Source organism: Sus scrofa, chromosome 13, assembly GCF_000003025.6.
Source record: "Sus scrofa isolate TJ Tabasco breed Duroc chromosome 13, Sscrofa11.1, whole genome shotgun sequence".
Taxonomy (NCBI): Eukaryota; Metazoa; Chordata; class Mammalia; order Artiodactyla; family Suidae; genus Sus; species Sus scrofa.
This window is the reverse complement of record NC_010455.5, coordinates 151,412,149-151,430,733: the sequence shown is the minus strand read 5'-3', so window position 1 is coordinate 151,430,733 and position 18,585 is coordinate 151,412,149. Positions and strand designations below refer to the sequence as shown.

The 18,585-nt window shown below is 45.4% G+C and overlaps 1 protein-coding gene and 1 long non-coding RNA gene across 10 annotated transcripts in view; one reads left to right on the top strand and one right to left on the bottom strand.

The window, feature by feature from the left end:
- CD47 (CD47 molecule) overlaps positions 1–2,801 on the bottom strand; it is a 60,132-nt gene extending 57,331 nt beyond the window's left edge. For 3 of the 8 annotated variants that reach the window (XR_002337498.1, XR_002337497.1, XM_021068528.1), the window contains exon 1: positions 1,165–1,559. Coding sequence is in view for 4 of the 8 variants with exons in the window: in XM_021068528.1 (XP_020924187.1) it covers positions 1,165–1,210 (46 nt within the window). In the remaining 4 variants the exon portion in view is untranslated. 8 annotated transcript variants of the gene reach the window in all.
- On the top strand, positions 1,858–11,299 carry LOC106505814. 2 transcript variants are annotated; one of them, XR_002337926.1, is made up of 3 exons: positions 1,858–1,947; positions 9,969–10,160; positions 10,470–11,299. It is a non-coding gene; the product is annotated as an uncharacterized LOC106505814 (long non-coding RNA). The 2 variants fall into 2 exon arrangements; XR_001300584.2 differs by lacking the exon at positions 1,858–1,947 and adding an exon at positions 6,454–8,265.

The following is an 18,585-nucleotide window of genomic DNA, read 5'->3' as shown; positions in this document are numbered from 1 at the left end:
AGTGGTAAGCCTGGACTTAAGGGCATTTAGGAAATAACTTGAAGTCACAGCCTTTTTGAATGGCACAATGAGGCTAATATGCCGTTTAAAATCTAATTAATTCAGCATTCTAGAATCAAATGTAACGATACCTTGTTACTGTTAACTCTAATTCAAGAGGCTCTATAGATGTAAAGTATGACAGGCACTATAGAGCCACGAAAATTCGTATTCCTTCCTCAATTTTACAGACGAAGCACACGTTTTAAAAAGGCAAAAAGCGAAACGGATTCTAAAAGCTTGGGGGTGGGGGGCAAAAAGCCTTTGGAGTCGAAAGACACGAATCCCACCCTGCCGCAAATATAATTTTGACTAGGGGTTACTGTCTTCATACTTCAAGCGAAATCTAGATTACTTTTAAAAATGCTCCCCTAAATACAGTAAGAAAACTTGAACGTGCAATTTGGACTGTATTAAAGGGTTGAGGGGGCTTGGGGGTAGTGAGAAAAGAGTTTCCATCGAAGAAGCTTATTTCTAGGGTAAAAAAAAAAAAAAAAAAAAAAAAAAAAGGCAGCCAAAAGATTATTCTGATTAAATGCTAGGTTGGAAAGGAAACTTAATTTGTCCTTTACGTCCCCGTAACTCCTGTATTCCTGTGGGAGGGCAAACCGGAGAAACCCCTTCTCAAAGACTTCGCCAAAATGCGCACTTTCATCGCAAAAGGCTCGGGCCCTCCCACTCTTCCTCCTTCAACCTCAAATGCGTTTAAAGCACTGAGAAGGAAGAGGGGTGAGAAAGAGGGGGGACCCTAACAGCTGCCAACGGTTGGCTCCGATTGCGCCCTTTCTCTCTACAGTTAATTTCTGCGCGAGGTGCTCCGTTTGAAGTCTTTCTCCATGTGTGCATCCAGAGGTGGAGAACGGGGGAAGATGAGCCCTGCTACCACCCAGGGGGAAGAGAAGAGGAGGGAAAGGAAGAAAGGAAGGGGGGCGCCGATTACCCGCGGGGCCCTCCCACGTCCACACCCGGGGCGGGCAGGGCCCGCGCATCCCGCTCCCTTGCCACCTTCTCCAGGGCGCCGCCAGGCCAGACAGGGTGCAGCCCACACACCCGCCCGGGCGCCGCGGGGCTGCCGCGGGGGCGGTTAGACACTAGCCGCAGAACCAAGAGCGAGTGACCACTCACCGCAGTACGCCGAGCCCAGCAGCACCACCACCACCAAGGGCCACATCTCCGCGTCCGCCGCGGGGCTGCCGCCGCCGCCTCAGGTGTCTGGAGCAGGCACCGCCGCCGTCACAGAGAGGACCCGCCGCCTCCTCCCGTCAAAGGCAGGACCCGGTGCCCGGGCTGCCTGGGCGCGCGCACGCGCGCTCCCGCCACTCCACGCCCGCTCCCCGGCTCGCGCGCGGCGCACGCGCACTCAGCTTCGCCCCCGCCCGGCTGCCGCGGCTGTTGACGCGGCGCCCTTCCGACTATCCGCTTCAAGTCCTGGCTCCCGCCTGCTCCTCGCCAGTGGCGCGCGCAGGACGGCCGGGTCACGCCCCGTTTTCCCCGTACCGGTCCCCTATTGGAGGCTGAGCGTATATTCTCAGGCTCACGCGGGGATCTCATTGCGCCCGCATCCCTGTCCGTTGTTCCCTTTTTTCCTCTCGTAGCGCCCGCCCCCCGCCCCCTGGCGCCCTCCTTCCCCTCGTCCTGTCCTGCTTTCACTTCCACTCTCACACTTCAGGAACCCGCCCAGGTGCTGTTTACCCAGACTTAGGAGCCTCGGCCCCCGTAGGAGCCCCTGATCTCTCTTTACCGGGCGTCCGACGTCCTCCCGCGCGCTTCGACCTCGACGCCTATACGCCTCTCGCCTCTGCCCATTTCCCCTGAGCTCCAAGGCCTGCCACAGAAAGCACACACCGCCGGGGGACGGCTCTATGCTTCCCACGCGGGCGAGGGCGCCACTCCGAGGGCAGGATGACGGTGGGTGCCTGGCCGCCGGGAACTTCCAGTTGCTGCTCCTGGGCTCCAGCTCTCTCCTCGGTTCTGCCCCCGTCTGCTTTTGTTTTCCTGGCGGATCTTTGGTTCTGTTTTTGACTATCTTTTTTACTCTCTTTTTGGCCTTGTTTGGTAGTGTTTTCAACCTTTAAACAGGATTACTCAAGCTCCACCAGTGATGGTAAACACTTTGAGATGTGGTTAATGCCGAAACCCCAGGGGAAATCAAGCATGGTCTAAAATGTTAGCAGGTGTATCCAAGACGTTCTTTCCTGCAATGTCATGGAGCCGGGTTTGTGACCTCACCATGTGCACTCCTCTGCACTGTTTGCGTTTAGCTTGCTTGAAAAAATGGGTTCAAAGTGTGGCTCCAAGTCGCAATATGGACAAGGCCTTTGAGTATCTCACCGAATCAGACACCGCATTCTGAAGCAAAAGCCCTTTAACATTTATCCGAAATGATGAAAACTTGTCAAAAAGTCATGCTCTGGTGGCTGCTCTAATGGGGTGCATATCCTCCCTGCTCCCTTGGTTGTTTTTCTCTTATCTGCTAGGGGAAAAAAAGCAATATTCTATTCCTCCAAATCCTCTATCCATGGCGTCTCCTCCATTGCATCCTATAGTGATAAAATGCAGGAAATAAAATTGCCACTCTGACCCTCTGTAAGAGTGTGTATATACTGTATGTATTATACAACTCTTCCTTGTAATTGTGTGTGTGTGTAAACATCTTCCCTACAGCATTATTCTTTAAAATCAGAGTATTTTAAGTATTCCCTTCTTTAAGACTTCCTGTTCAACTGAGCAAACAGAAGGGGTTTAATAAACGTGTTGATGTGACTTGAGGCAAGCGTTGCTCCAGTGAAATCTGATTGTTTTTTAATGATTAAAAAAAAAAAAAAAAAAAACAATTGCCTGGCAGATATCTCACTAAAACAATGGTTAATAATTATGGTGGTAATGATTTGAATGGCAGCCTTGACACCCTGAGGCTACCAAAGGGACTGATGGATTCTCCTCCAACTGCTGCTTATATGGATACAAAAGAATCATCCATCAGACTTTGAGCATTCGGGACACTGTGTATCACAGAGCAGCTGGTTGGCTAAATAAGGCTGTCAGCTGTCCCTGAGATCAACCAACCCCCCTAAAGCTGAAGAGTGACTGGAAAGGACTGTCACCAACCTTCAGAGGTAGAGATCAGTGATGCTCTATTTTATACTGGGAGCTGCTGAGGTCTTGTGCCTAATGTAGCTTTCTGCAGAAAATGGAATAGGCTTAAAAATCGGGTAAAGGGGAAGCCACCTGGGTGACTACCTCTACCCTAGGGAATCTGGTTGGGATGTGTTTTGATGGTGAGGCAAGAGGAGGCCTATTCCAGAAGAGGCAATCCAAAGCAATCTGCTTCAGTTTGATGCTCTTCTTTCTGAGATAACCTTGGGCTCTTTTCTCTAGTATCTAACCACCTCATGTTTGTGTTTCCCTTTTAACATTTGTGAGGTTTTTTTTGTTTTGTTTTGTTTGTTTTTTGTTGTTAAGCTAATCTTATCTTCATGTGAGGGGTTTTCTTGCATGGAAGTTAAGGGAATAATGCATTTTAGAACGTTTTGAAGAGAGGTAATACACATTAAGTATATTACCTAAAGTATTCTTCCTAACAGCCTTGGAAGGGGTATTATGATCTTTACTTTAGCGATGAGGAAACAAAGGGAAAGAGAGATGATTAATTTATTGCCTATGGTTCTATGTGATACTTCTCTTCCAGTCTGTTTCTTTTGTGTCTAAATCCTTTGCCCTTTTTCTCCTTTTTCTTGTCACTGTATAACATTAAAGATAATATTATAGTTCCCCTTTACGGATGAATAAACTTACAACTCTAAAACCACTGTGACCCTTCACTCTTTATCATTGTTGCCTTTACAGATGAGGGAAGTGAAGCTTACTGGCAAACTCAGGGAGAGAATGGTGACTAGTCTGACTCCAAGGCCAAGGAAAATGTTCACAAGCTTACCTTCTCAGTTCATGGCCAGCTCCCCCATTCCTTTCCTTTCTATGGTAACAGTACTACTTTTATCTTCTTTCCTCAAACTATATCTACATCCTACCACATAGTGCATATTGATGTGATATTGCCTAGGATTTTATATTGATACAGTTGTATCCTTATCCTGTATCCTTATTGATACAGTTGTGTCCTTAGGTAATTTTTCATTCAACTAGACTTTTTATTTTTTTGTTCCATGTTGGTGTTCCATGCTGTGCCATACATTGTTCCTGATATTCCTGAGAGTTAGCTCAGAACTGTACCTGCCTAACTGTGCAAGGTCTGTGCTTTGTGCAGGGCCAGATGCACCTGTCTATAGAAGCAGACCTGCATCAAAGGATCCAATGGTGGACCAAAGCCCAGGGTTACCCTTATAAGTTAAGTGCCACTTCTCTGTTTTAGTCATGTCTGGGGCATATCAGTTACCTTACTATATTGAAAATACCTGTTTATGTGGCCGTGTTCCTATTCAATAGTGACTCCTTCCTAGACTGTAATCCCAATGAGGGGAGAGACCACATGAGTCCTGTTCACTGCTAGTCCCACTGCCTGGCTCATAGTAGGTAACCAACAAATGGTGGTTAAAAAGATAAATGAACAAGTATTTTCTTTTCCTTTCTTTCTTTCTTTTTTTTTTTTTTTTGTCTTTTTAGGGCCGTACCGGCATATGGAGGTTCCCAGGCTAGGGGTCTAATCAGAGCTGCAGCCACCAGCCTACACCACAACCACTGCGACACCAGATCTGAGCCTCATCTGAGATCTACACCACAGCTCATGGCAATGCCAGATCCTTAACCCACTGAGCAAGGCCAGGGATCAAGCCTGCAACCTCATGGTTCCTAGTCAGATTCATTTCTGCTGCACCACAACGGGAACTCCAAATGAGTATTTTCTTTGAGTATCTGGCAAAGTACCCTGCATAAAGAGGTTTTCCATGAACTGGAAACCTGTGAACTGAACTATTGAACTAACCCTGACACTTATCTGATATACCAGAGGTTTTTATTGTCACTAAGTTCCAATTTTTGGTCTATCAGGCATCAAGCTAGTTGTAGTACATAAAGAGTATTATCTCTCTTCTAGTGTCTCTGAATATTTTTGTAATGAAGATTCTTATATTTTTAAAGCTTCTGGCCAGCATGATCCTAGCTAACTTCTATGCCCTAGTCAGTCACCTTACACTTAAAATAATGGACTTTTCCGTGGTGGGACTAGTCTACTTTCAGGCTTCTGTGCTTCAGTCACACTGTTTCTTCTGCTTCATATGTCTTTCCCCATGTTTACTTTTCTTTCCTTCTTTTTTTTTTTTTTTTTTTTTTTTTTTTTTGGTCTTTTTTAGGGCTGCATTCGTGGCATATGGAGGTTCCAGGCTAAGGGTCAGATTGGAGCTGTAGCCGCAGGCCCACGCCACCTCCACAGCAATGCAGGATATGAGCCACGTCTGTGACCTACTCCACAGTGCATTGACTGCAACACTGGATCCTTTACCCACTGAATGAGGCCAGGGATTGAACCTGCATCCTCATGCATGCTAGTCATATTTGTTTCTGCTGAGCCAGGATGAGAACTCCTCCCCCATGTTTTCTTCTTCCCTCTTCAACCCAAAGAATTCTAACTCATCCTTCAAGGCTAAGATCAAATTTTACCTCCTCCAAGAAGCCTTTCTGAACCCTACTCTTCCTTTTTCCTATAACTCTCCACTACCTTACAAGTCTAATGACATCTTCCATTACACTTTGTTCATGCTACTAGTAAAATGTGTCAATATATATGTCTTTCTACATACCTGTCTTCTATCATGTTAGCTAGGAAAAAATGAAATGTTTCTGGGTGTATTTGTATCTCCAGTGTCTGGCACAGTGCCTGGATGATATCTAAGGGCTCTCTGTGTATATTCAACCAGTTAAGAGAGATCAGTGTGCTATGGAATATATGGAAACACTTTAGCCTAAGTTTGGGTTACAGACTTAGACTAGTTATTTAACAGGTTAACTAGTTGCTACCAGTTAACCTTGGACTAGTTACTTAACTTTTCTTAGCCCTGGTTTCCTCATTTTTTAAAGTTAGATGATAAAATGATTAAAAATACTAGCAATTAACTCTTCGAATTTCCTAGAGAATTTAATAAGTGAACACTTTCACAGTTACGTAGAGCAAGTACTCAGTGAGCACACAATCACTATTAGTTCCTATCATTACAATCTTCTTATACTGAGATGGGTCTCCTAGAAATGATTTCAAAAATTATTTCAAAAGGATCACCAATTGCTGGTCTGAAAAAGTACTGTGGGTTTGCAAACCATCTTCAATTTTTTTTTTTTTGCCTTTTTTAGGGCTGCACTTGTGGCATATGGAGGTTCCCAGGCTAGTGGTCAAATTGGAGCTGGAGCTGCTGGCCTACACCACAGCTCATGGCAATGCCAGATCCTTAACCCACTGGGCAAAGTCAGGGATCGAACCTTCGTCCTCACAGATGCTAGTCATAATTCGTTTCCACTGAACCGTGATGGGAACTCCAAACTATCTCCAATTTTGATTCAAGCTAGAGACACAGGTCTGTGCCCAGTGGGTAGTCCTTAGTGCTATTGCTCTTCTGCACATGGCATTGGTGATTGAATGCTGAGGGACTCACACCTCTGTCACCTGGCTCAGGAACTAGTGTCCTGGGGTGTTATTTCAACTTGACCCAGTTATTAAAGCATAGGAACCCCAGTCATTAAATAAAGCCATGTAGCAGTGAGGGTTTGTGTTCTCTGGGCAAGGATGGGGTTTGGTTGTTTAGGTAGCTGGAAGATGTTGACGTGGGGTTAGGGACATAGCTTTGGCTATTTGGCTTAGGGAAACAGAAGGAGACCTCCAGCAGCAGGAAATGAACCTCTTCCTCTCCTGTTCTTCAATCAGGGGCAAAGATCTGAGAGAGAAACTACCTCCAGGTGGGAGGTAGTAGGTAGGCCTGAAGGTTTTCGGTAAGTAATGTCCTGTTAGAGAGATGACAGTCTGATCTGGTGTGAATTTCCTTGTGGATGTCAGATGTGCACAGACTTGTTTGGCCATGGTCAGGGAGAAACACAGCTTGATGCCACTGCTGCTGCTGCTGGAGGCGACTCCTGCAGGGGGCCCAGACTCAGCACTAGAGAAAGGCAGCTTCTACATGAGGGTGGAAAATTGCCTCAGGCTTATTCTTTAACAGCATGTAATATTTGGGGTCTTGGGAAAGTCCCGTGTATCTTACCTCACTTGTCTCTTTGAGGTCAGATAACACACATGTAGTGTATCACACTATGTACCAAGACCTCACCACACTAGTGTGCTATTTCCTACTGCTACCAGAACATATAACTGCAAACTTAGGGCCTTAAGACAGCACCCATTTATTATCTCACAGTTTTGCAGGTCAGAAGTCCAGTAGGCTCGGCTGGTTTCTTTCCTTCTGGTATCACAAGGCCAAAATCGAGGTGTCGACTGGGCTCCTTTGCCTTCTGGAGGCTGGAGGGGAGAAGCCATTTCCAGAATCTTTCAGGTGGTTGGCAGAATTCAGTATCTATAGGACAGAAATACACATTTCCTTGCTGGCTGACACATAAGGGGTCTCCTTAGCATCTAGAGGCTCTTTTGGGTCACTGTGCACAGTTGCATGTAGTCTCAAAACATGTCAGTACTAGCAAGAGTACACAAAATCCTTTTGTTGTATTCCATCTGCCTCTCCTTCTTCTGCCACTTTTCTATGACTGACTCTTCTGCCTTCCTCGTCTACTTTTAAGTGCTCAAGTGATTAGACTGGGCCCCTCAGTAATCCAGGATAATCTCCCTATTTTAAGATCTGTAACCTTAATCACACCCGAAAAGTCTCTTTTGCTATGTCAAGTAACATATTCGCATATTCCCAGGGACTAGGGCTTGAAAACCTTTGGGAGGCATTATTCCTTTCATATTTATGTCCCTCAATCCTCATAACAGCCCAGTAAGGGAAGTGTTATGCATGTGAAGAAAGTGAAGTTCAGAGAGGTTTATATCACAAGTAATAGATGGTAGAGCTGGAGTTTGAACCTTGCTTCAGAGCTCACACCCCTTCCTCTGCTAGAGAGAAGGACTAGTGGGAGCAAAGCAATTGTATCACCTGTCACTCACCGCAGTTCCCACTATTGTTTCCCTAGTGCTGCTTCTCAACTTATTGAGGTCATCACCACTGTGTCCACCCAATTTCCGATTCTCCTCCTACCTCCCCACTATGGGTTCCACTGGACATCAGGAAAAAGCAGGTAGCACACTCCAATGAAGTGATCTAGAAGAGATCAATAAGGGGGCTATTAACAAGAATGTGGGTGGAGGTGAGAAACCAATAAGGAATGGTGAAATTTATTAACTAACAATCACTGTTGCCTCCACGTCCCTTGGTCTGTCTGGAGGTGCAAGAGAAAGAAGTGTTTCCCAGAACAAGAAAGAAGGCATTGAAAAAGGGCTATTGGGCAGGAGCTTTTTTTTTTTTTTTTTTTTGTCCTTTTTGTCTTTTTGCTACTTCTTGGGCCGCTCCCGCGGCATATGGAGGTTCCCAGGCTAGGGGTCGTAGCTGTAGCTGCCAGCCTACGCCAGAGCCACAGCAACGCTGGATCCAAGCTGTGCCTGCAACCTACACCACAGCTCACGGCAACGCCGGATCGTTAACCCACTGAGCAAGGGCGGGGACCGAACCCGCAACCTCTTGGTTCCTAGTTGGATTCGCTAACCACTGCGCCACGACGGGAACTCCCTTTTTTTTGTGGGGCGGGGGGCAGGAGCTTTGACCTTTGGTAGAAGAACACAGCCACTAGCAGCCTGGCTCGGAGGAAGGTGCCAAAGTGAGCAGTCAGATTTCACTCTCTTCCACCCTCTGAACTCCTCTGCTGAGAGCGATTCTCAGCCAGAAGCCAGAGGGGAAGGGGTCTGCTTAGGCAATTCTTGAAGTTCAGCTTTGCAAGCTCAGCAGAGAATGGAAAGGTAGAGGGTTGCTCCAAGGGGAGAATATTCAGCACAGATGGACTGTCCCTTCCCATCCCCTTGAAATTGGCTATGGCTGACTTTTCTGGTGCATTCATGTCTAGGTCTCCCCTGACAAATTACCATAGATGAGGAGACTTAAAACAAGAGAAATTTATTCTAGAAGTCTGAAGTCATGGTGTCAGCACAGCCATGCTCTCTCTGATGGCTCTGAAGAAGCATCTGTTCTTATCTCCTCTAAGCTTTTGGTAGATCCTAACAATCCTTGGAGTTTCTTGGTGTGAGCTGAAGCACTCTACTCTCTGCCTCTGTCTCCAGAGAGCCTTCTGCTCCCTCTGTTGTTCTTTCTTCGTATAAGGACACCAGTCATTAGACTTAGGGCCCATCCTGTATTTGGTATGGTATCATCTCCAGATCCTTTAACTAAATGCATCTGCCAAGACCCCATTTCCAAATAAATTCACATTCTTAGATTTCAGGAGTGGACATGAATTTGGAAGAGATACTAGTCAACCCACTAGAGACAGTAAAGTGTGCTAATTCTGGGCAAAAGTGTAAGACCTAGCATGGGATTTGCCACTCTATCTGTCCCTTCCCCGTTACAATCAGCTGTGCTCCAGACAGTGGCTGCTCCCTCTGCCTGGGTCCTGGAGTGAAGATGGAGCCCAGCAGAGCCCCAGCTGATCTACAAAGGGAATGTAACAAGAATAGAAATAAATGTGTCATTTCTCCTGAAGGGATAGCATCTGAAGTATTTAATGACCACAGTCCAGCCCTTCAGAGATATTTCCGGCAACTTATGCAGCTCTCCATTTCTTGCCTCACATACAAAACACCCTTGAAGACTGGTGTTAACCAAAACCACTTTGCCGGCTCACTGTCCCTCTTAGTCCCAACTCCACTGGCAACATTTTACTGCCTGTTGTTTCTCTTTGGGTCCAAGGTGTAGAAATAAATAGATTTTAAAGGCAGCCTTTTGTTTCCTTAGAGGGACAAGTTTTCCAGAAGAAAAAGAATGAATGCTAGAGCACATGGGTATCCTTTGAAATGAGCTGCAGAGGAGCTGTGTTCATTTCAGGCTCACAGTCTTGTCACCAGTTTCAGAAGAATTCTGCACCTGCAGCAGCCAGGAATATCTGCTGAGGAACCTTTGTCCTCTACCTAAACCAGGACTCTTCAGGTGTGTTCCTCCCTGCCCTATCATGGCCACAGTGCAAAATTATTCACGACACTGCCTCATGAAGTTTGCTTGTTGATGGTACATGAGTTCTCTGGGCACATCTGCCAATTTCCTTTTCTCTAATACTGGTCTAATTGCTATGGGTGTGGGCCAGGGACTGAAACTATCATCAGATGGGCTTTAAAAGTGAGGTGGATAAACGAGGATCAAACTGCCAGATGAGACAGATGTACGTATTTGGAATCATGAGAAAGGTTGCTTGATTCTATGTGCCTTTAACCTCACTTATCTGTCTGTCTTGAATTGCAGCCTGGACTGGAAGGCTCCCATGTACCAACTGCTCCTGCTGCTGCTGCAGCTGCAACTTCTACTCTCTCTCTCCCCAACCACAGGCCCCATGAACCCCAATAGTAGGAGGAAAAGGAAAAGTAATCAAAATGCTGTGCTTAAAGGGATGGTTCTCCAAGTGTGGTACCTGGATCAGCAGCATCCTCAGCCCCTGGAAACTTGCTGAAATGCACTCTTGGACCTTTCTCCAGAACCTCTGGAGTGGTGCCTAGCAATCTGTGTTTCAGGGAGTCTTCCAGGAGATTCTGGTGCACAGGAAAGTTTTGGGAGCCACCGGCTTAGGGTTTGATCTCAGAAGTCAGGTGACCTGCCTAGGAGTTCATCCATCTTGGTAAAAATATCATCAACTCTTCTGTCCCCTTTTAATTGGTGGGGAAAGACCTGCCTGTAGTGCAGTGGAGAATCCTTGGGATCCTGGTTATCTCCTGGCCCTCTGGGCATTTTGTATTAACTGTAAGTCACAAGTACTAGCCTGTCTGTGGCAGCATCCAGGAAACAGAATCATGGCAGCTACACGAGAAGCCTCCCACATGCAGGGTTTCTCTGACGTCTCATGGTGAAGGACAACATATCTAACCTTGTTCTGAGCGAAACGGACATGTACTTCCAAGTGGCTTGAGAATCTCTTTAGTTCTATATTTAGTCAGTTTACAAGGAGTTTGAGATGGATTTTACTGTTTACCAAGGCCTTTCTTGTGTGTCCATCATAGTACTTAGGACTGGAAATCTGTGCTAATCTCTTGTGAGTTTCCACTTGCAGGATGCCACTTTGATAAAATGTAGAAATCTTCCAGATGGCTAGAGAACTGTGCTTCTTTTCTAGAGAATGAAGTAAAGGAAACTGGGGTAGCATCCCAGGAGGAATGACAGAGCAGTACCCACTTCACCAGATGACAAATTCAGAGGCACCTATGGGGCAGTGTGTAAAGTAGGGGAGTCTCTAATTCAAAAGAAAATGATGTGTTCATGTTCAACAGCTATGTGGGCTAGACCACCCAGAACCATTTCTGGCAAACGAAGGCAAAGGGCTGGTCTTAACCTGCTCTGTCCCTGAGAGGTTGTGCAAGGGGTTTGTCTGAGCGGTCCTTTCTCTGGAGACAGAGAAAGGGCTCTTGATGGACCAGTCAGTCAGATTTACTAACGGATACATTCCCCTTCTTCAGTTGTTCAGATGATTCCTTTAATTTTGTCTGGCAGTACCAGATTGCCTGAGAAAGTCCGCTGGTTTCCTTGCATAGCACAAGCTCTTGTGAACAGGAAGTTTACTCTTTGCCCCCTTTTATTTATTTATTTATTTATTTTGGTGAAGAGGTTGCATTTCTCAGTCTCTTCCTCCTCTCCACTCTCAGAACCCTCACTGCATTTTGGAGCATGGTCAGTGTGGCCCCAGAAAGCCACTGGAATGTGCTGGTGATTTGTGCTCCACAGTCACCCCCCTTTCCCCATCTCCTCTCTTTGGGGGGCTGAGCCTATGCCTATACAGCCTTGTTTTCCTCCCCGAGAAGTGGATTTATGCCAGTGGGACTGGAAGCTAGATGAAAAGCTATCAAAGCACCAAGGGAAGAATCAATAGTAATATATGTACGTGTGTACATGTATCACAAGTGACAGACTCATTTCCATGCAAGTTAAAAGATTCTTGGTGCCTCTCATTGATGCCTGCGTATCTGTGCACACACATGCTCTGATGGGGATACGCATGGCCTCACCTTGTAGAGGCTAAGTGGACAGCTGCCTGTGGGCTGTGATTTGATTTTGCTCTAGGGCCCTCTTCATGACCACCCCAGCTGGCCCAGGCCTTTTGCCTGCTGGGAATTCCCACATCACAGGCATCTTTGGATTCAGGCACTGAAAGTTGTTTAAATGCAAATTATTTTCTAGGTGGTAGAGACATTATTATTCATTAATATTTGGGCTTTAATGAGTTTATCAGCTTAGAAGAGAACAAGCCAGAGTCTTTTGGTAATAGAAGCCAGAGAGATAGGTTTTAATAACAATATGTGGAAAAGAGAGGTGTGAAATACTGTAGAAACTATTGCCATAGACTCAAGGAATAGCAGGAGGACACTAATTACATGGTAGGGAATGAGATAGAAAAAGAAAAGTGAGGAAGTGGGGAATAAGGTGGCTGCCTGAGTCCACAGGTCATTTCTGCCAGGAGCTCTTAGATTTTCTTTCCTGGGTAGGGGTGTTTGTAGAAAGCCTTGCTGGGACACTGGTACATTTCACATTTGCCATAGTATCACTATTTCCAAGGAGTATCTAGTTATTTAAAAATATGTATTGAACACCTAAGTTCATGCCTAGGCACTTGGGTGTATCTGGATGACAGACCAGACAGGACCCAGCCATTAAGGAGCTTGTATTTTAGTGAGGAGGTGGAGGAGACAACAGATACAATACATAAGGCAAGTGTGGTACATTAACTGGTGAGAAAGGCTCTGGAGAAGAATAAAGTAATGAGAGCGGCTGATGGGGAGGGAGTGCCCTTTAAAATAAGGTGGTCAGAAAAGGATCACTGGAAGGTGACATTTGAATAAAAGTGAGTAAGGAGTAAGGAAGCCCCACAGATGTCCATCAAAGCTCATTTCCACTGGAGGAAACAGTAAATGCAGGTCCTGCAACAGGAGCCTGCCTGGCTTAGAGCATGGAGTGGGAAAGGTAGAGGGGTCTGGGGGTGAGAGGATGGATGGTGTGGTCACATGAGAATGAGCACAGGGGACAACAGTAGGGCATAAGGTCAGAAGATCATGGCGGGGTGGGGGCAGTTCACATAGGGCCTTATAAGACTTAACTTTTATTTTGAGTGAGAGTTTTGAAGGGCAGTAATATATCCCACCTTCAATTCAAGAGGCTATCTAGGTTCGCCTGTCCTGGGGTTGTCCAGAGATGGTAGATGTCCTTAGCAGATCATGAGATCTCTGTTGTGAATCCTTGATGGTGGATGCTGTTCTAGCACAAAGTGAACTAATGAGTGTGGCTGTGTTTCAATGAAACTTTATTTGCAAAACCAGGTGTCAGGCCAGATTTGGCCCACGCTGATCCTTGGGTTGTTGCAACAATCCACAAGAGAGAAGAAAATGGCTTGGACCAGGGTTTTAGCAGAGATGTTAGCAAAAAGCCCACAGGACTTACTGTCAGACTAGATGTGGGGTATGGGAGAAACCAAGGAGAGAAACCAAAGGTGATGCCAAAGTCTTGAGGTTCAGCAAAGAGAAATGGAATTCCTACTGAAATAAATAGAGAAAACTCAGTGGGGAGATTTGGTGTAGGATTGGGGGGGAGGGGTATCAGGAGTCAGTTTGGGAAATGAAAATTTAAGATGCCTTTACAAAAAGGATTGGCTCAGGTGTTCCCTAAGTCTCCTTCTAGCCCTGATATTCATTCTATGATTCCACACCTCTGAGAGAAGGAGCAGCTACCCTAGTGGCTTCTGCAGAGATTGTGTTCTTCTGGGAGACCTTCCACGCCGCATTACGCTGCCTTTCTCAAGTGCAATTAGTGATTATGTTAGCTAGAGATCAGTTGCAGGAAGGAAGAAACATTGAAAGGGAGACAACTGCCAGCTGAAACTAGCAGGGGGACTTGGAAGTGTGGCATAAGTGGTGTATGTGCCTGAGGAGGCTTTGAGGGCTGGAGGCAAATTCCTGTGTATCTTAGTTTCCTGGAGGTTATTCATAATGGAGGGTTGTCAGCCGACCAGGCTAAGAATGTTCAATTTGTTTTCAGAGAAAAAGCAAAGCATCTTCTTCGACTTCACCTCTGCTCTACTCTCAGAACAGCTATGCTTCGGACCCGCTCACCCTTTGCATACATACCCCAGATGACCTCTGGGGACCCACAGGACACAGACGGGGGTCTTTGCCATTCGATCCTCCAGGCCATTTCCTCCCTCTTCTCTCTCATCTCTCCTCCCTGGGAGATTTGTCTTCTGTCTGCCCAAATTCTTTCTACCCAAGAAGTGGCTCGGTGCCAGTGGGGTTGTTTGCTGTGTGGAGAGCTGGCAAACCACTTTGGGATTGAGCTGATAGTAATATATTTAAAATATGAGCATTTATCAGAGCAGCAGATGGAGGCAGCAGAGTGGAGCTCCCAGAACGGAGGGCAGGAAGTGTTTCATTCGAGTGTAAAGCGTGCACCATCTAGACTCAGCTGGCACCAGCTCGTGAAACCTGGGATGAGAAGGAGGAAAACAAAAAAGGCTACCTTTGTGCTAAGGTCTGGGAGGTCACAGCGTTCCCTGACCATAAGTCTCACCGCATTCACTCCAGGAGGGAAGGAAAACCCTTCTCGTTTGCTTTTCTTAACACATTTCACTTCCCTAAAGCTTATAATTTTAATAAAAATTCCGAAGCTTGGAACAAATGGAAATATAGGCCATTTCATTTATATATGCCTGCATTAGTTCATTCGATGAACACTTATTCCCTGCCTGGATGTGCCAAGAGCTGTGACATACTGTGGTACAGGGAGCCAGGCAGATGTATATGTTGTCATGCTTAAGTATTACACCTGCCAGGAATATTTGCATTTTAATTTTTTATCACTATCCCCACAACCCACCCTAAAAGTACAAATATATTCAAGACCTATTCTATTTACTATCTGAACTAAAGGGGTATATATTTTAGCAGTAAATTTCCTCAGGGCCTAAGTATTGTACTCAATACGTTCGTGGGAAAAAAGCCCCCATGATGTTAATTTCAAATTGCCTATTTGAGAAGAGGGTTGTTTTTATCATGTCAGGGTAAAGTAGATATATTAGAAAACACTCAATTGTTATGGATGGCAATATCTCTAATCTACAGTCTCAGAGTTGTTCTTTTTATTTCATTTTGTGTTTTTTAAGTCATTTTTTTTAAGCGACTCCTGTTGAACATTTGTTCGGTTTCAGATTGTGTGATTTCCTGGGCAGATACAAAGGTGACTGAGGCATGTTCCTGCCCTACACACCTGCTCTCCTACACTCCAAGGGGCTGGGCCAGATTATATTCAGGGGGGCTACAGGGCCATAGAAGGAAAGAGCCTGGGCGCACCAGAGATGGAGAGCGGGACATGGGGAGAATGACTGAGGCCTCAAGGAAGCTCTAGAGTGGGTTAGGCCAATCAACAATCTCAGCAGGACAGGTATTGCCTTCTCCAGGAGTTTGAAAATCTTAGGGAGCATTGCTCTTGATCACTGATGGGAGGACAGCTCTGGTATGTACGTATGTATGTATGTATGTATGTATGTATTTGGCTTTTTAGGGCTGCACCCACAGATGGAGGTTCCCAGGCTAGTCATTGAATCAGAGCTACAGCTGCTGGCCTACACCACAGCCACAGCCACAGAAACACGGGATCCAAGCCATGTCTGCAATCTACACCACAGCTCACGACCTTAACCCACTGAGCAAGGCCAAGGATCGAACCCACAACCTCATGGTTCCTAGTCAGATTCTTTTCCACTGCACCATGAGGGGAACTCCTTTTTTTTTTTTGTCTTTTTGCTATTTCTTGGGCCGCTCCCAGGGCATATGGAGGTTCCCAGGCTAGGGGTCTAATCGGAGCTGTAGCCACTGGCCTACGCCAGAGCCACAGCAACGCAGGATCCGAGCCGCGTCTGCAACCTACATCACAGCTCACGGCAACGCTGGATCGTTAACCCACTGAGCAAGGGCAGGGACCGAACCCGTGACCTCATGGTTCCTAGTCGGATTCGTTAAGCACTGCGCCACGACGGGAACTCCTTTTTTTTTTTTTTTTTTTGAGCTGATATTTAGTGGAAGAAGCCCAGAGATGCTAGATGTCCTGCTATGCGCAGTCCTGTGTGACTGAAGACCCTGCATCCAACATGATGTCTAAGTGACACACACCAGATATTCATCTGGATGAAAATCTAGTTAAAAGGATCTGATCTTAAAACCCAAATCATGTCACTTAAACACAAAGTATGCTTTGCAAAATTTTAATAAAAACTGCATTTCCAGGAATATGACTCCCTTGTGAGTCAAGGAAAGCTTGTGTTTTTGCTCTATTTGGAATTTTGCCAAGAGTCATTTGCCATCCTGAAAAGTCGCATCACTGACATCTCATTGCTGCTCATGGTATTTATGTCACGGATACAATACACCTGAACTGATTCATTTGTATCTATCAAACCCCAGTAATTCTAGGCAAACATTTCTTATGTCTTTGAGTATAGTCGTGCCAGCATTTACATACAGAAACACATATTTTATTCTGTATTGCTTGCCTATTTTCATATTACACTTAAAGTATTATATGGGATTTTTAAAAATTATGAGTGTGGATATGTTAGTCATGACTCTTGCTGCAAGATAGTAAGGTGCAGTTTACTTTTTTAATTTATAAAAAACGGGGGCCTTAGATCTTTTGGGTGAGAACCAGTGAGATGGGCAAAGTAGGTGGAAAGAACATTCTAGGCAGTACTCTACCATTTTAGTGTGAACAAGAATCACCTGAGGATTTCGTTAAAATGTGAATTCGGATTCAGTAATAAGCTCCTGGGTGATGCCAGTTATGCTGGTCCACCGACCATACTTCGAGTAGCAAAGTTCTAGCAAAGGAATTTCAGGTGGGAAAGTATGTAGTCTTGGAAGAGTTCTCCTGGGAAATGACCAGTAACTTGGTGTAATCAGAGCACAAGATGCAAAGGGTGCTGTGGTGGGAGATAAGGTTAAGGGGGAGGACAGGTCATAGCAGGGACATCCTTGGCCATGTTATTTTGACTTCATTTTGTAGACCACAGAGCACCCTAAAAGGATCTTAAGCAGAAATGTGTAGTGTTAGATCTCTGCCACCCTGTGGGAGGGCTCTGCTGGATGTAGGAAATCCAGTGAAAAGGCTTTGACAATTAAGTCCAGTGAGAACATAGAAATAATGATTGAACTGAGGAAGTCACTGCAGAAGTAAAAAGAACGTGGGCTTGATGTTTTGGAGTTAGATTTACGGGAACCCGGCGAGCGAGTGTGGGTGGTAAAGGAAGGATCAAGAATGACTTGCAAGTTCCCAGCATGAGCTCTGGGTTTATGATGCCGTTATTGACCAACACCGGGAGCAGAGAAGGACATACAAGCTTGGGGGCAATTTTTAGGGAAATTGACTTTCCGATAAATGAATTTCAAGTATTTACTAAAAAAAAAAAAAGAAACATATCCAGTGGACTTTGACATGAGAATGTTTTTTGAGTATATTGTAGAGAAAAAAGAACCCTGCTACACTATTGGTAGGAATGTGAATTTTTGCAGCCACTATGGAAATTAATTTGGAAGTGTTGCTAAAAATTAAAAATAACATACTATGCAATCTAGTAATCCCACTTCTGGGTATATCCTCAAAAGGAATTAAGATAAGGCTCTTGGATATCTGCACCCCATGTTCATTGCAGCATTACTCACAATCACCAAGGCGTGGGTACAACCTAAATGTCCATTGACTGATGAATAAAGAAAATGTGGCATATACATACAATGGAAATTTTCAGCTTTAAAAAAGAAGGGAATTCTGCCATTTTTGACAATATGGATGAACCAGGAGGATATTATGCTAAGTGAAATAAGGCAGACACAGAAGGGCAAATAATACATGATACCATATATATGAAGCATCTAAAATAGTCTAACTCATAGAAGCAGAGAGTGGAATGGTGGTTGCTGGGGTGGGGAGGAAGGCAGAAATGGGGAGCTTTCAGTCTAAGGGTACAAAGTTTCAGTTATACAAGATAAATAAGTCCTAGAGATCTACTGCCCAGCAAAGTGCATATAGCTCATGCTACTGCACTTTTTTTTTTTATGGCTGCACCAGCAGCATATGGAAGTTCCTGGGCCAGGGATTACATCCGAGCCACAGTTGTGACCTATGCAATGCCGGATCCTTTAACCCACTGCACTGTTGGGGATTATAGCAGCATCTCCTCAGTGACCACTGAGCCAGCCACTGAGCTGGTTTTCTTTTCTTTTTTTTTTTTTTCTTTTTTTTCCTTTTTTTGGTTGCTTCCATCGCATGTGGAAGCTCCCCAGCCAGGGATCAAACCCCATGTCACAGAAGTGACTCAAGCCACTGTGACAACACCAGA